Consider the following 16,209-nt stretch of genomic DNA (forward strand, 5'->3'; position numbering starts at 1 on the left):
AAGATACTGGGACCTTCTGCATATCTGTTTATTTCCATCAGTAAAGCAGTGCCTTTGAAAGGATGGCCTCGTCAGCAACACCTGGGAGCTTGTTAGCAATCAAAGTGGGGGTGGGGAGAGAACAAGCCCTCTTGTGATCCTGAAGTCAGAAATTTGAGAACCACTGAATTAGAGGGGGAAGCAAAGAGAGGGTCGGGCCACTTCTACATCATGGTTTGGCAGGAGGGTGATGCTGGCTTGAACTGAGATCACCATCATGGAAACTGGTTGGAGGAGTGAAGTGAGAACGAGATAATGGATTTGAGTCTGGATATATTGAAATGGATATTATTGACTAATTTCAAATGTTTACTGAGCAATTTTCTATCTGTATGTTCAGCCTAAAGGTCAAGAAAAAGGGCTTTGTAGTCAAACTTGAATGTTTTGAGAACTGGTAAAAGTAAATCCAACTTTACATGCAGTGTTTAAAAGAACTGTTTTTAACACACTGATTTTATAAACAGTCACCAGTGGATAGCCAACAGTATATGATTACTATGTGATATACTTGTGTTTGTTTTGGTCTAGGGGAATGGACTAAATCAACAATTTATTAAAGGCAGTTTTTTTAAATACATTTATTAACCAATGTTAACACATTAAATGAGTCTATATATTGCTAGTCAGAGCAGCTTACAAAATGCCAGAATGCATCGAAGAACTGGACAGCCACAATGAGTAATTACAATGTGCATAGTGGCTAAGCTCAACACCTTGATATAGCTTTATGATTTGCAGAAAATTTTTAATAATGATTCCTAAACAATCAATTGTAATTTTACCTAAAACTTTTACAAAACCAGGCCACAATCTCTTTTTTTTAATTTTGTTTTTTTTTTTTTTTTTTAAACACACAGTTTTCACGCTGTAGTAACTTGGAAATGTGCAACCGTGTCAACGGAGACAAAAAAGCCAAAGTAACACGAGTCTTACTTTCATGCAGCTATCGGTAAATAGTACACACTCTGGAATGATTTCACACCAAAAATAGTTCCACAATAACTTGCTCTCATAGGGGTGGATCGAAGTTTTTAAACTTGGAAAACAATCAGAGAAGGTAAGTGTTCTCAGTTACGTCGTCTGGACCAGACCATGGCACTATGGCGACGCTGACCAATCACACAGCAACGAGGAGGGACCGAGAATGCCACGTGCCTGCGTAGTTCAGGGATGGTGTTGACGTGTGGCTACCAGACAGGTCCTCCAAGCCATTGGGCACCACTGGGCAGTAGCTTGTCGATTAACCTGTGTCACCACCATCTGCAACAGCATCAGGACTGGGTGGGGGATTATTTCACAGAAGACTTAGGTACATTTTTGTCTTTAGAGTGACCCTGACAAACCTGGAGAAAACTTTTTGAAAGGTTTTTTCTCCTGATTCTCTCACTTACATTGTGTGTAATTGCTTTAATAAATATCGAAGGTGTAAATAAATATTTACAAATTATTTCTCTAACCTTAAAAATAACTAAATGATAAATGGGAATTTGACTTGGTCTAAGATCAGTCTTTGAAAAAACATAAATTGCGAGGGTTTGTTTTTAAAATTAAGGTTTCCTGGCTGTATTTTATATATCTATGTATAAAAAAAATTATTTAACTATCGATCCATTCCTATTGGTAATGCTTCTTAGTCCAGACATTCCGCAAAATACAGACTTTTTACAAATCACGGCATCTTTAATACAAGAAAATTAACATGCATTATTCTTCATTCTGTGTACAGTGATGGAGTTCATTAGTAGGTAATGATCCATTACTACAAACATAACGGCTTCTGTGAAACTTAAGTGCTTTCTTTCCTTTCAGTATTAACTTATGCTAGAAGAGGTGACACCAGATAGTAGGCAATCAGATGACACTTGGGAAGGGAAGGGAAGCATTAAAGAAATCTGTATGCCTCATCTATAATTTCATGTATGGATAAAGGTAGTTTTTGGCTTTTTATTTTTGTTGTTTATTTTGTTACAAGCACTCATGTTAGGACAAAGATGAAATGTGCAAACTTTAAAATTTAAATATTCATTTTCTCTAAGATCCAGCTCAGTAAAAGATTACCCCCAGTTCCCTGCAATTTTAAACTACAAGATCAAAGCTAATAATTTGTTATAAAAGTTATATATTGAAAAGAAATAATGAAAAACACAATTGGGAAACATTTAAGAAAAAATATGCAGGACTAGCACCTGCTGTGTCAACCCTGTTCCCTAAATTCAATCATATACCCACTGGCATAACCAATAGATAATGCCTTTAAACAGTAAAGTAAGCTGAACAAAACCAGCTCAACAAGGTTAAGAAATAAATTTCACATCAAGGTAGTATGTTTTATTTCTGAAACAGTTCTGTAGTTCTTACATTCAGATCTATTTTAAATGTTTCTTTGTTAAACTCACTTGTAATTCACCTGTTTTTTAAAGATCTGTTGTTTAAAGGTTAAAATCTCTGTAAAACCTAAAAATGTTTTAAAATTTGCTGAAAATGCAACAAACTCTCAATTAAAATTTATTTAAAATAATACCCTCCACTGATGTTACTTTTACCCCCTGAAAAACTCCAGAGGAGTGTTAACAAAAGATTTAAACTACTGTGCAAAATTTCTTCACGAAAAGTGTTTAAAGGCTGGTGCAAAATGGGAAGCAAATTCTAAACAATTTTGGCTTCTTGGAAACAAAAACCGCTGTGTCTGAGAGGAATAGTCGTCAGTGATTCTCCAGGAAGAGCCAGCCTTCATCTTTTCCGGCGACAGGTGCGCTTGTGCTCCGCGTGCCAGTGCTCCTGCTGACACTTGATGGAGCAGTACGATGTGTTCCAGCAGCAGTGGTACATGGCCTCCTCCTCACAGTTGTAGCACTGCAGCAAGAAACCGTGACCAGCAGGTAAACGAAACTGGGTACAACTACAGACTTTAAAACTGTGCTTTCAAAGATCTTTCTGACTCAAGTGTAAACTAGGATCACCAAGAACATCAACACGGTTTCTGTCCTGAGCAGGACAGTAGGGAAACAATGGGATGACTGAGGCTCAGCACGCAGTCATTATCAGCAAACTCAAAGCTTACTCGGCACATCAACTTCTTCCATCTGTACTAGGTCATTAACAGCAGCAGCACACAAGCATAATTTCTCTTTTCCTAAAAAGGTCCAAAGGTTCTGAAAAGATGACGGAGCAGCAGCACAAGGACTCCCCTCCATCCTCCCCACACAGCAGCTCTGCTGCACAATCTAAAGGGACTGTTCTGGAACTCTGAGGTCTGGGGAAGGGTGGAACAATAAGTTATGGTCACTCTGGTTATTCTGGCTCTCAGCACTGAAACAGCTACCTCTTGCCCATCGACAGCCCCAGATGGCTGTGTGTGGAGCCCCCTGGCAGGTGTCCTGCAGACTGCTGCTTCTGGTCACAGATGGGCGGCCACTGTATTAACAGTTGCACCCCTCCCCAACCAAAAACAAGTCCTCCCTCTGAAGTGACTTCCCTTTTGCAAGCCACTCAAAATCAATTGCACATATGCGGGAATTAGGAAGTCAATGTGCAAACCCAAGGAGAGGCTTAGAAAAGACCTAAGAAGAGATTTAATTTACACCTCAGTCTGATCCTGGGAATAGACAGCCATAACAATCAAAGAAACAACAACAGCAAACTATGATAAAGGGGAGAAAATGAGTTCCAGTTACCATGTTATTAGACTCAAATGTTTAGTGTTCAACAACAAAAAACATCACAAGTCATACAAAGAAGCAGGAAGTATGACCATTCAAAGGAAAAAGAATCAATCAACAAACTGTCCATGTAAAAAACCTACTGGCAGATATACTAGACACAGACTTTAAAACACCTATTAAAGAAGTGCAAAGAACTAAAGGAAGACATGGACAAAGTCAAGAAAATGATGTATGAGCAAACTGAAAACATCAATAAAAAGATTCTAATGGAAACCAAAAAGCAGACTTGCGGCTGAGAAGTCCATTAACTGAAGTGAAAAATGACTGGAGGGATTCAAAGGCAGATGTGAGCTGAAGATGACAGGTCAGTGGAAATGAGCAAGACTGGGGAGAAGACTGGAGAGCAGACAGCCTAAGAAGACCCTCAGGGCACCGTCCTTGGTGAACTGTCAGTTCTTACGTTAGAGACCAGTGAGATATTACTTTTATAAAGCAATCAATTTCTTTACTAGAAGCTAATGTATGTTAAGTGCAGTAAAATCTGAAAATCCTTAGTTTGCTATTATGATACATTTACAATTTTATAAGTTAATATCACCTATCAGGGCCAGCCCACTTATCAAAATAAAATACCTGCATAGATGGAAAACTTGTATAAATTATATATATTATGTCCCAAAGTATCATAATCTCAATGTAACAAAATAATTTTGAGCAAATACTGAGAAATGTGGGATCTGGAGTTAAAATACAGTTTAAGTTAATTAAAGTTGACAGTTTCACATTAGACTGTATTTCAGGATTTTTACATAAGCCATATAGATCTTTCTGAATTAATTTTCATCATACCTATGGTATTTTTTTTTCATAAATCAGATTCTAAGAAAATAGTGGTATTTACCCACTGCTTCTTCTTGGTCTGAGAAATTAGTTGTTTGTGCTGTGTTGCTAGCTTCTTGATTTCCTCTACAAATTCTTCTTTACACTTTTCCTTTACTTGCTTACATTTTCTGTCCATCTCACCCTGCATATTGGCTACAGCTTTATTTACAGCTTGTCTTTTTTCTTCTTCCATTTCAGAACGCAGCTGAGATGAAAAAAAAGTTAACCCAGAGTATGTCAGCTCATAATTTACACAAACCATTAAGCAAAACCTTAATACATAGTTTCTACTTAAGTGATGTACCTGTTCCCTTTATTTCATTAAGGGCTATAAAATATTTAGGTGAGAAAAGTACCTGTTATTTAAAATATTATAAAAAGATGTTTTATTCCTTGTTTTAAAGAGCTGCTACCTGGTTGATGCCTAAGCGACGTAAAGCCACAACAGGAAGACTAGTCACCTAACCCGCCCGTGTGTCTGAGGCAGCGCTGGCACTGAGGGCTGTGTTACCTTTTCTAGAGCTTCTCGAACAACTCTTTCAGTTTCTCGCTTGTGATCAGACTTCATTCGGTCTTTAAAGTCATTGAAAATTTTGGTGTACTTGTCATGGCACATGCTTTGACACACTCCATCACTGGTGGTCTGGGTGCTTCGATGCAGCATTCTTGGGGAAGAGGCACTTAACTTCTTGGTCTGAGTTGACACAGAAACTTTTTCGATTGGCTGAGGCATCGTGGGGATTTCCTGGCTGGAACTTACAGCTTCCGTTTCAGGCTCTGGTTCCTAAAGGATAAGGAAAGTGCCAGAGGATTTACTAGTTCAAGAGCAAGCTCTATCTGAAAAAAAACAGAGTGATACAAACAGCCATACAACTGCTGTTCAAACAATCATGTAAGAAAATGGAAAATTCTTTTGTGTATTTGATCACAATTCAAAATAAAAAAAAATTAAAACATATGCAATTTATAGGTACAATCATTCTACAGGAACTTCATTTACAATTCCATTAAATACTAATATTAAGGTGTTTCCTTTCAAAGAAGGAAACTAAACAAAAAGTTTACTGTGTAAGATCATTAGAATTTATCGTTACTTCTTTGGATGAGATTCATAAACAAATACCCTATGTGGTGGTACTGTGCCCTGGTTTTAAAATGTACCTGGATTACAGAATTGTAAAAGCCTGAACTTAGCCACAGTTTCTTTCAGTTTTCAAATGCTGGTCTCATTGATCTGCTGGATAAACACTAAAAATTGTTTATTAGTGCCATGAGAAAACATCAGTGTTCCCAGACCGTGCAGCAAAGGACTGTCCCACTTCGCCAGACGTGGTCAGTGCTGCTTAACTGGATACTCCCGTGTGTTACCCTAGTGACAGGGCAGCGGGCAGTCTGGGTCCAACCTGGTTGCTATCTGATGGCAATCCTTTTTGCAAGTTACCTGTCAGGAGCACTGCCTGGATCACAACTGTGAAAGTATTTCCTGTTTCACTTGTCACCGGGACACTGCAAGGTGGGCAACTTACTTCTTTTTTGGGTTCCACACTTTGATTACGTCGTCCCTTCTTTGCTCTTGGTTCTTGAGTGACCTTTAGCTGTGGACATCATCAAAGTAACAGCACGTTATTCCTGACACCACAAAACATTTCTCTGCTGGAACTAGCCATGGACCCACAGGGGAGAGGTGGGCACCTGCTGTGTCCCTCTCACATTAACTCTTTCAAGACCACATGGTTGGCACTCACTGAATGATTCCTCTGGGCGGAGGGCTTGAAAGAGCTAATGTGCTGGTCGAATCCGGATCAGTAGTGGTAGCTTCTGTGAACTAGGACTGTTTCTGGTTTGTTTTGAGGAGCACTTGACAAATGTTGTGTGAAGGAAGAAGTCACCACCTGCTCATTCCATGCCAGTGTGTCCTGGCACCCGCACCTCCGGAGCACAACTGACAGGTTCTCACTGGCGCCCTCACCTGCTCGTTGCTGGTGGAGGAGATGCTGGACTCTGCCTCCTCCTCCCCTCGGTCCTCATTCTTGGACTTCCAAAACCTCCCTTCGCGGAGGAAGCGCTGGTGCAGCTCCAGTTCGTCGCAGGCCTTCTTCCAGCCCATACTGCGCTTAACATGCAGCCGGTGAACATTGACTGTGATGTCCTGGATGTTCTCAGAAGGAATCCAGGCCCTGTGAACAACATTGAAAAGGGACAGTTAGAAGTTTCCCAAATGGCAGAAACTCTGTGCATTGTAAAGCACAGTTTGTGACTTGAATAAAAACTTTTACCAAGTAGAAAAAAGGTGAATTGACTTGTTTTTCACAGTCATCAGAGTAAAGTCCTCAGGGTGAGAATGACTCATAAGCCTTTTTTAAAGTGTTCAATATCTCATTGTTTTGAATACTATAAATTACTCAAAATCTAGCTACTTGCATGTTAGAATTATAGAAAGTGAAAGTCGCTCAGTCGTTTCCGACTCTTTGCAACTCCATGGACTATACAGTTCATGGAATTCTCCAGTCCAGAATACTGGAGTGGGTAGCCTTTCCCTTCTCAGGGGATCTTCCCAACCCAGGTCTCCTGCATTGCAGGTGGATTCTTCACCAGCTGAGCCACAAGGGAAGCCCGAGAATACTGGAGTGGGTAGCCTATCCCTTCTCCAGCAGATCTTCCCAACCCAGGAATCGAACTGGGGTCTCCTGCATTGCAGGCGGATTCTTTACCAGCTGAGCTACCAGGGAAGCTATAGAGTCATTTGCAAATGCCCAGAAATGTTCATGAGACAGTTACATATAAAATGAGGTCATTACATCCCTATTCATTAGATGGACCATGACTAACAAGTGGGAAAGTGTATACCATTCTGCAACCAAGCACTCAATTGTGAGCCCACAGTTGATCTACAACTACATTTGGTTCTATCAGGAAGAAAGCTAGAATAGAAACTGAAGAAAGCTTTCCTGGGTACTAATCACTTACTGGCCCTAGTCTCCCACTGCATCCACTCACCTGGGGCTGACTATGGGCCAGTGAAAGCACCACAGAGTGTACAGTCCTAGGACTGTTCCTGCCTCATCTGACGGCTCACGGAGATGCTGCCCAGATGGGCTTAAGGTAAGCTATTAACTAGCAGCTGGAACGCAGCGAGGGTCCTAACGGTTAGCTTTCCTGGTAACTACGCTAGTGCTCCTACGTGCACTGCCACTGCCCTGAACTGAGGAACGAGGAGGAACAATGCAGCACACGCAGTCTAGGTGACTCTGGACAAGAAGAGAGAAGGGTGTCACCAGTGAGGACATGCGGTGGGATAGAGCACTAGGAATAAACCAGGATTTACTGTTTCCAGTCTTACTATGGAGTTAAAGAAATACTAGACCTAAAACTGTTCTGAAGGCATCAGAGAATCCTGGCATATATGCCTAACGTTATAAACGTAGACTTCTAACTTGCTTGTATAAACTAAGCTATTTGCTTTAGAATTTAAAACCACATTTTTAATATACAGTAATCCATATGGTTACATGCTAATGACAGCTGAAATTGTTAAATTTGAACTTATTTATAAATATTACATTAACAGTGTCATCTGACAGTGCTATATTAGAAACCAAAGTAAACTACACTTGAGGAGAAGTGCAAATACAATTCTGCTTGTGGAAGAGTTCCTTGCCATTAAATCCTGTATTCTTATTTACTCTTTCAGTCAGCAAACATTTACTGAGCAATCAAAAACTGTTTAAACACTTTTTAAAAGCAGTATGTTTTTGAGGAGGATTTCCATCATAAGCAGTGCTGACTACCTGGAATGAACTTGTGACCTAGGAGAGAATTTTATCCTGTTAAATTATGTATCCCTTGGATTTAATAAAACTGAATGAAGAGTCTTAATGTGAGACCTTATTAAGTCTCAATGCAATTCATACAACATACCTATTCTCTCAATCATCTCCATTACTATAGATAATCAGGTTTCAAGTTTGAGACATGCAGTCTGATCTACACTATAAAACGGAAACAGAACACACCCCACAATTTAAAGTTTAATAAAAAGAGAGAAAATTGGATCTGGCTATACCTACACATCTGTCAATCTGAATTCAGAATTCTCTGAGTCTGTGCACAATAAGATGGGCCTGCGATCTGACGGGATGTGCCCCTTCTTTCTTGCCCGTGCCATCCACCCTCCAACCACAGGCAGCACGGAGAGTCAGACATGCGTGCCCTGCAGACCTGCTCACCAGGACAAAGCATCACAACCTGCTCTGTGCTCGGGAGGCAGCAGCAGGCTCTGGTTTGAGCATATGGAGGGACAGTCCATAATCACGTGTCTACCTTTTCTTTCCCCACTAGGTGCAGAGATAAGAGGAACTAGCTAAAGAATATTTACTGTATTTATTCATGGTGATCTCTGCATAACAATTCTTCACTTTTCTAAATTAACTGTTAATGAAATTCAAAACACTAGGTCAAAGTTCTTCCCTCATATCCATTCTTAGATCGCAAGACCCACACTCTCCTATACTCCCGAGTTGATTATTTTTGTCTGTGACTCTGACAGAACCTTGAAAAGTTGGTTGAAACTCCCACAAGGACAATACAATTCTGTGAAATGGACCATGCTGAGAAGCTCTCCACTTAATTCCCACCACTGACACCCTTCTGAGTTCACCCTTCTAAATTCTGCCACTGAAACTGTCCCATTAAGGTGCCCAGTCAAGTTACATGCTGGTTTGTTTTTTAATTTAAAATACACTTCACATTGTTCCTGATGGCAAAGCACCCAGAGCACCGGTAACTGCAGCCCTGGGTCCACCTCAGGGCTCCTAAAGGCCCAGGGGTGATGGTGGCTCATAGGTCATGATATTACCTCTGGTGATGGTGACCGAAGAAGCGGACATCAACCTGATTGTCCTCTTTCTGCATGACTTTGGCCGGCCAGAATCCAAAACCTTTCATTTTAGCCCAAACCAGCTCATGATTAGGTATCTGGAAATAAAATGTTTTATCTTGTCATATTACTTGTAAAGTATTATATACAAGTATATCATTAATACTGACCTACTTAAGTATAATATTTGCAATACTTCTTTTGTAAGTCCTAAACGCACAGAATGTGCTTTCCCACCCCAGGACTGGTTGATTTTTGCCTCCAAGAAAAACACCAAAAAATTAAAATTTCCATAAGCAATGTGGAGTGAAAAGAATCTCCTGACAGCCCATGGAACTCTGGAAGGAAACCAAGACCCACGTGAGTAACAAGGGCAAACGGAACACCCTAACTTTGCTTCATGAAATACAGTCCAACCCTGGGAGTTTGTAAGAAATGGGAGATTTTCAGGCCCTCCTCCCAACCTACGAAGTCAGAGATACAAATTTTAATGAGACCATCAAGTGACTGAAGAGCACAGTAATGTCTCAGAAAGTGGGAGCTTTCAGGCAGGCTCTTATGCCCTTGTCGGGGGGGAGCAGAGAAACCTTTGGCACTAACATGTCATTCTAGGGGAAATCACACAGCTATATATAAAGACTTAGATTTCTTGTGAGATAATGAAAAATTTTTATTTATTAAGGGATTCGATGTTTATTCCTATTCTTAAAGTTCTCATTTTAAAGTAAGAAATGGATACTGACCCCAAGTTGTTTTTTTCCTATGTTTCAGTTTTCTATACTCATTAAAACCATGATATGAAGAGAAATATTTAGAAGGATTATAATCTTAAAGCAAATTGGAATAAACTTCCTTAGAGCAGTACATCAGAGACACTGAAGAGGTTAAAAAAAAGAAAAGAAAATCTCAAAATTTCACATACACAAGGATAGCAGAACCAATTGTCAGGACGAGCATTTGATAAATAGAAGCAATTCTTACAAAGCTGTAGTTCATCCAGCTGAAAAAGAAAAGTAACTATTTAGCCTACATAAAATATATGCATGCACACAACTAGCCAGATGCCTGTGAATCAGCATTCTCTTTCATGTTTATAGTCTGCAATTGTGTTCTTTAAGCTTCACATTTGAATTCTCCAATGCCACTTTCTTGTCTGAACCTCCCAAGAGGGCCCTGAGTACACTCGGAATAGAAGACTGATTCCTCAGGGTGCACTGCATCTGCCCTTGGCTCCCCAGCCTCACTGATACCTTCCAGTTCAACACACAGATGAAAGGCTATTTCCCCAGAAATGTCTTCTTGATATGCCCACAGAAAATACCACTACCAATAAAAGCAGCCCTTTCTCTGCCTCATTCTCCATTTTAGTCTTGTTTTCTTTCATATTTTCCGTAACTTTTGTAAAGAAACTGATTTGTCTCTCCTTTTCCTGAGTCTCCTTCCTCAGAACGCAGCTGTATGAGCAGGAAGCCAGCATCCTGACTCCCATTTTATTCCTAACTCAGCACACAGCACACACTCAATAAATATGTTTAATGAATGGAAGAGTCATATCATAAATGGAATAAAGAAACAAAACTTTTTATATAAATTGAGACACTTTTGCAAAGATAATATGGTTATAGATGAATGTTTTAAATAAGAAAGGCCACCCAAAAAAAATCTTTCCTAAATATATATTTCATATATTGTTAATTATGAATGCTGATGTTGGGTTGCTTTTTTGCCTGTGTAGTGTAGTAAGAACTCAAATTTGTATCTTTCATTCAAAGAGGGTAACATTTTTGAGTGCCTGCCCAGTGCAACACACTTTACATGCAGTCATATTAACTAATTCGCTTTAGGGTAGTTAAGGAAAACAATTTCCTCTTGTTCTAACTAGAAGTTACTTAGTAACTAAGTCTAATTCCCAGAATTAGAGTCTCTGAGAACAGTTCTACCAGAATTCTAGCCTCTCCCCCCGCCCCCGTCTCTCTTGTTTGCATTGTATATACCATGTATGTCAAACATGGAAATACGATTGTATTTAAAGAAATGGCAAAATTAAAGTGTACATATCAGAATGGAAATCTAAAATAGGTTAATGTAGAGAACAGCAAACATTCAGGTATTAGGTGTGGCCAGTACCTCATGACAGGTGTCTTTATAGAGCATCCGTGCTATGTCAGCCTGCTCACTGTCTGCTGTAATTATAAAGACAGATATCTATTACCAGCAATCACAGGACTACCAGGAAACACAAGACTACCAAAAGTAATATAGCCATTTAAATTTTCTTTCAGTTTAACAAAAGTGGACATATACCACGGAAAATAAACACATGTATTCAAAATATAATTCAGGCAGTAAAAGAAAAGTAAATAGGCAGCTTTAATTTTATATTCAACACAACTTAATACTCTCAGTATAGATTGGCCTCTTTCACTACTTTTGAATGAGGGGATATTGAAGGGAAAAAACAAATACTAGAGTTCTGCTTTTGGCCAATCACTTCTATAAGCTATATATAGTTATCTATATTACTAAATATTTTTAAGTTTAAACCCTAACATTATCACTCACTTACAGATTGTTCAGGTATTGTTTTAGTGTAATGTTTTATAAAAGATATTTCTCAACATGCGATGTAAACACATGAATAAAAAAAACTACACAAAAAAAAATATTGAACCTCCATAGAAAATGACTGTGTTGTGGAGAAGCAACTGAGCGTCAGCTTTGAACTCTTCGTAACTTCGGTATTTCCCTTCGTTCACTTTCTGCAGAGGGGAAAAAACCAAAATGAACAATGGTTAATAGTGAAAACACTTGCCATCAATTTAACAGTGTGAGAGTGTGGGAAACAGCAAGATTTTCCAGAATGGCATTACGACTGCTCCTGTGTCTACTGCTCCTGTGTCCATACTGACAGAATGTTCATAAAAGAAACCCACAACTCCGTCTACAGTCAGGGTATTCCAGGACGGTGAAGTGCAGAAGGTCCCACATTCTCAGCCACGTTGTTACTGCAGCATGAACACCTCATCTGTAACAATGATAAAAGCTGCGGCTAAGTGCTGTACATAATGAAAGCTCTGGTAGTGGGGTTGATGAGACCTAACTACTTATCTACCATGTAGGGAATATGCTACGCACAGGCCTGTACTATAATTAACAGGGCTTCTTTGAAAAATAAGAATGACTTTCTCAGCAACTCTCTCAGGGCTCTGGTTTCGAGAACAGTCACTAATATGAAAAGTGAAAGTGAAAGTCGCTCAGTCGTGTCCGACTCTGTGACCCCATAGACTACACAGTCCATGGGATTCTCCAGGCCAGAATACTGGAGTGGGTAGCCGTTCCCTTCTCCAGGGGATCTTTCCAACCCAGGGATCGAACCCAGGTCTCTTGCATTGCAGGCAGATTCTTTACCATCTGAGCCACCAGAGAAGCGCAAAATTTATGTAAGTCAGGAAAATAAAACTGAAAGAAGAAAGAGCTGTTAGCCTCTGTGAAAGATTACCACAAAGAAGACAAGGCAATTCTGAATTCGAGCTAGGTGGCTGACACAGTTTTAAAATCAAGTCCTCACTGGTCCTCTGTGCACCAAGACAGTCGATGGCTTCTGTCTGGCATCGAGGGTCACAGGGCTCTTCCATGAGCACTGATACCCAAACTCCACCCTGAGTGCCTCACGGTCTTTGGCTCAGGGGCGCAAGGTGCCACCAGGCTGCCTGCCTGCACCCAGGTGGGTACACCCACACCCAGCAGTCCTCATGCAGCACCACAGCTAGCATTTTGGTCTCCACCGTAAACCTTTGGAAGCATAAAAACCTGGTCTTCTTCCTCTTCATTTCCTTCAGGGTGCTTCTGCTCATGGTCAGCACTTGCTAATAAGACACCATCAGCCCAGCTACTAAGCTCCCTGAAATGAGGGAGTCAAACTGCAGAATGTGGGGGTACCATGGGGGGAGGGCAGGAGGGACAGCCAGGCTCTTCACTGTTCTCAGAAGTTACGCAGTGTAGGGCTAAGAGGTCGAATTAAAATTTCTCGTTTTTATGAACAACCTTCATTTGCCCCCTTCTTCCACTGAAATAATACACCTTCAGTTTTTCCAGCTATTAAGCAGATTAAGGAATGAGCAGATGATTTAAAATTACTCCTATTATGGCCAACCATAAGATTTTAAAACTCAAATGACGCATAGGTTCAGAATTGGTGTATCTGCAAATCTAACTGGAAGCACATCAAAATGTTCATTGCATTTGTAATTAAATATTAACAAACCCATTAACGGCCCTCAGCTAACTAGGTAAAATCAAGAACTCCACCAGAAAGATTAAGTTTTCTAGTTAAAATCTGCTTTGTTCAAGTGCATGTCAGTGTTCCCCAAGACCTGAGAGCACATCTGCGCTCTCTTCTTCCCTGGGGAGAAACTCCCAAGTGCTGCCGCCGAGCCCAGGAAGACACAGCTGCATGGCGACTGCATCTGGAACGTTACACTGATCAGGCTGTAATATATTTTCTTTAATCAACATGTGTCAAGAATCTACAGGTTGCTTAAAACAAAGACTCTTAAAAGATGACCCCTGCTGAGCACCAGCGGGTGAGCACGCCCCTCACAGGACAGCTGCTGAGGCAGGAGTGGGGCAGGTGCACAGCCAGGGCTGTGCTTGGCGAGCTTTACCTCCTGTATGGCAGGGACATCCACCGCCGAGTGCACCAGTCGCCGGTACATGGGGTGTTTGTTGTCCTTCCCCTTTTTATTAAGGTCAATAGCCTGAAAGGTCATGAGACACATCAGTTTAAACGTGGCTAGAGAGAGGGGTAAAACACCAATTTCTAAACAACAAGTACTTGAGAACTTAACGAAAGATGTATATGCACTATAGTTTAATGTGGCATTCCTTAAGGTCTGAGTAGAAAGAACAGTTATTTTGGAAAATTCAGTTTCATTTTAAAGACTTAAGTATCAATGAAAATGTTCTTTCTGATAAATGGAAGTTTAAAATGTAAATGTTTCTAACCTAATGCAGCTAAAGAAATGCCTGTGTTGAAAACAAAGACAAAACAAATCTAAGAGCATTTTATGGAACTAGAGCACAAAAGCGCAGGACAGCAGCGGTGTCCACCCTTCACGCTACGTTGCGCGTATCTGCCACCTGTCGGTCAGGAACTCTGAAGGAATACACACACTTGAGGCGATTCTAAGAGCCCTTGGAACTCACCCTCTCCTTCATGCGGGAGACGATGAACCTGAGGTAAGTGCTCATCTCCTGCTTGTTGGTGTTTTTCTTCTTGATGCTCTGTTGGAAACAGAGAAGGCCAAGATAAAAAATCTGATCATCTGTAAGTCTATATTCTTGCTAAAGATGTCTATATATATAAGATTATAGTATGCAAATATAGATTTTCTTAAACGATGTAATATTTCCAACACATCTCCAAAATTTGCATACCAAAAGTAGCGTTTAATGTAATAATGTAAGAATCAGAAAATATACTGTCCTTGACATAACACCTCAGAGAATGATGCACTTTTCTTTTCTCGATGTTTTAAAATTTGTTTTCAGATGACAAAAAATAATGACAATAACAATAAAATAACAATAATGATGTAACGTAGAATCACTTATTTTATTTAAAAAATCAATGGCTGAAATCCTTTAAGGGATATTTTAAAATAACAATGTTGAACGGTGAATTTCAATATAACATTATTTTCTATTAAAAAGGTCATTAAAAGTCTGTCACTTAGGAATTACATACACTGAAGCACACACATCTACATCTCTACTTTGAAGTGTTATGGGTCTTTTCAGTAATAACTTCAATTTCCATTAGTCTTGCCTAAAAGCTAATTAGGTTTCTTAATTTGTCTCAGAAAACTTAATTTTACATGAATTAAAGAAGGATTTTACCTTTAATGTCACTTCTAGACAACTAGGAAACAAGGACCAATGTTCCAAACTTCTTAGCTGAGGCTAAGACAACCATGAGAGACACTGGACCATAAGCAGGCCGCCCTGCAGAGGACAGAGCAGTCTGGCCCACTAGTGAATCAATGCTCTAACTTTTTCAGGCTGCTGCATTATGAGTCTCTACCCAGTGACATTATTACTTACTCCCCTAAGAACTTAACACACAGGAAGTCATCTCAGTAATGCTAAATACGTTGGAAGGAGCAAAGTTTTCTCGTGTAAATGACAAACCTTTGCTATGGCTTAACCAAGTGCTTATACATTCACAGCACGAAGGCATCTGAGTCAAAAGTGGAAACCGTCCTCTGAGCTGAGAAGCAGTTTCGCACAGGTCATGCCTGGCGCCATCGCCGCCCCGCTCCCCAGACTCTCTGGGGCGTGGCTGGTGCTCTCCCGGCTCAGCTTTACTCCAAGGCCGTCTGAGTAAACAGCCTTACTGTCTACAGACTGCAGAACACATTTCTCACCCTGGCCACACTCCAGATACACTGGTGGGCTCCCACCCTGAGCATGTGAACTGGAATTTCCAGGCAAAGGTCTCCACCATTTGTTCATTCATTTACTGTTAACTCCTCAGGTGGTTGTGACATGAAAGTGAAAGTCGCTCAGTCACGTCCGACTCTTCGTGACCCCATGGACTATACGGTCCATGGGATTCTCCAGGCCAGAATACTGGAGTGGGTAGCCACTCCCTTCTCCAGGGGATCTTCCCAACTCACGGTTCAAATCCAGGTCTCCCTCATTGCAGGAGGATTCTTTACCAGCTGAGCCACCAGGGAAGCTGGGTTGTGA

The 16,209-nt window shown here is 40.4% G+C and overlaps 1 protein-coding gene across 18 annotated transcripts in view; it reads right to left on the reverse strand.

The window, feature by feature from the left end:
• Positions 1 to 2,341: 2,341 nt before the first annotated feature.
• ZMYND11 (zinc finger MYND-type containing 11) overlaps positions 2,342 to 16,209 on the reverse strand; it is a 73,855-nt gene continuing 59,987 nt past the window's right edge. For 15 of the 18 annotated variants that reach the window (XM_061436572.1, XM_061436565.1, XM_061436560.1 and 12 more), the window contains 11 exons: positions 14,665 to 14,742; positions 14,124 to 14,216; positions 12,131 to 12,218; positions 11,587 to 11,642; positions 10,382 to 10,459; positions 9,439 to 9,557; positions 6,553 to 6,760; positions 6,110 to 6,178; positions 5,095 to 5,367; positions 4,603 to 4,788; positions 2,342 to 2,892 (listed from right to left, as the gene is read on the reverse strand). In XM_061436572.1, coding sequence (XP_061292556.1) covers positions 2,770 to 2,892; positions 4,603 to 4,788; positions 5,095 to 5,367; positions 6,110 to 6,178; positions 6,553 to 6,760; positions 9,439 to 9,557; positions 10,382 to 10,459; positions 11,587 to 11,642; positions 12,131 to 12,218; positions 14,124 to 14,216; positions 14,665 to 14,742 — 1,371 coding nt within the window. In that variant the 3' untranslated portion in view covers positions 2,342 to 2,769. The remainder of the gene's footprint in view (positions 2,893 to 4,602; positions 4,789 to 5,094; positions 5,368 to 6,109; positions 6,179 to 6,552; positions 6,761 to 9,438; positions 9,558 to 10,381; positions 10,460 to 11,586; positions 11,643 to 12,130; positions 12,219 to 14,123; positions 14,217 to 14,664; positions 14,743 to 16,209) is intronic. The other 3 variants (XM_061436571.1, XM_061436570.1, XM_061436577.1) reach the window with 1 other exon arrangement.

This window comes from Bos javanicus, chromosome 13, assembly GCF_032452875.1.
Source record: "Bos javanicus breed banteng chromosome 13, ARS-OSU_banteng_1.0, whole genome shotgun sequence".
Taxonomy (NCBI): Eukaryota; Metazoa; Chordata; class Mammalia; order Artiodactyla; family Bovidae; genus Bos; species Bos javanicus.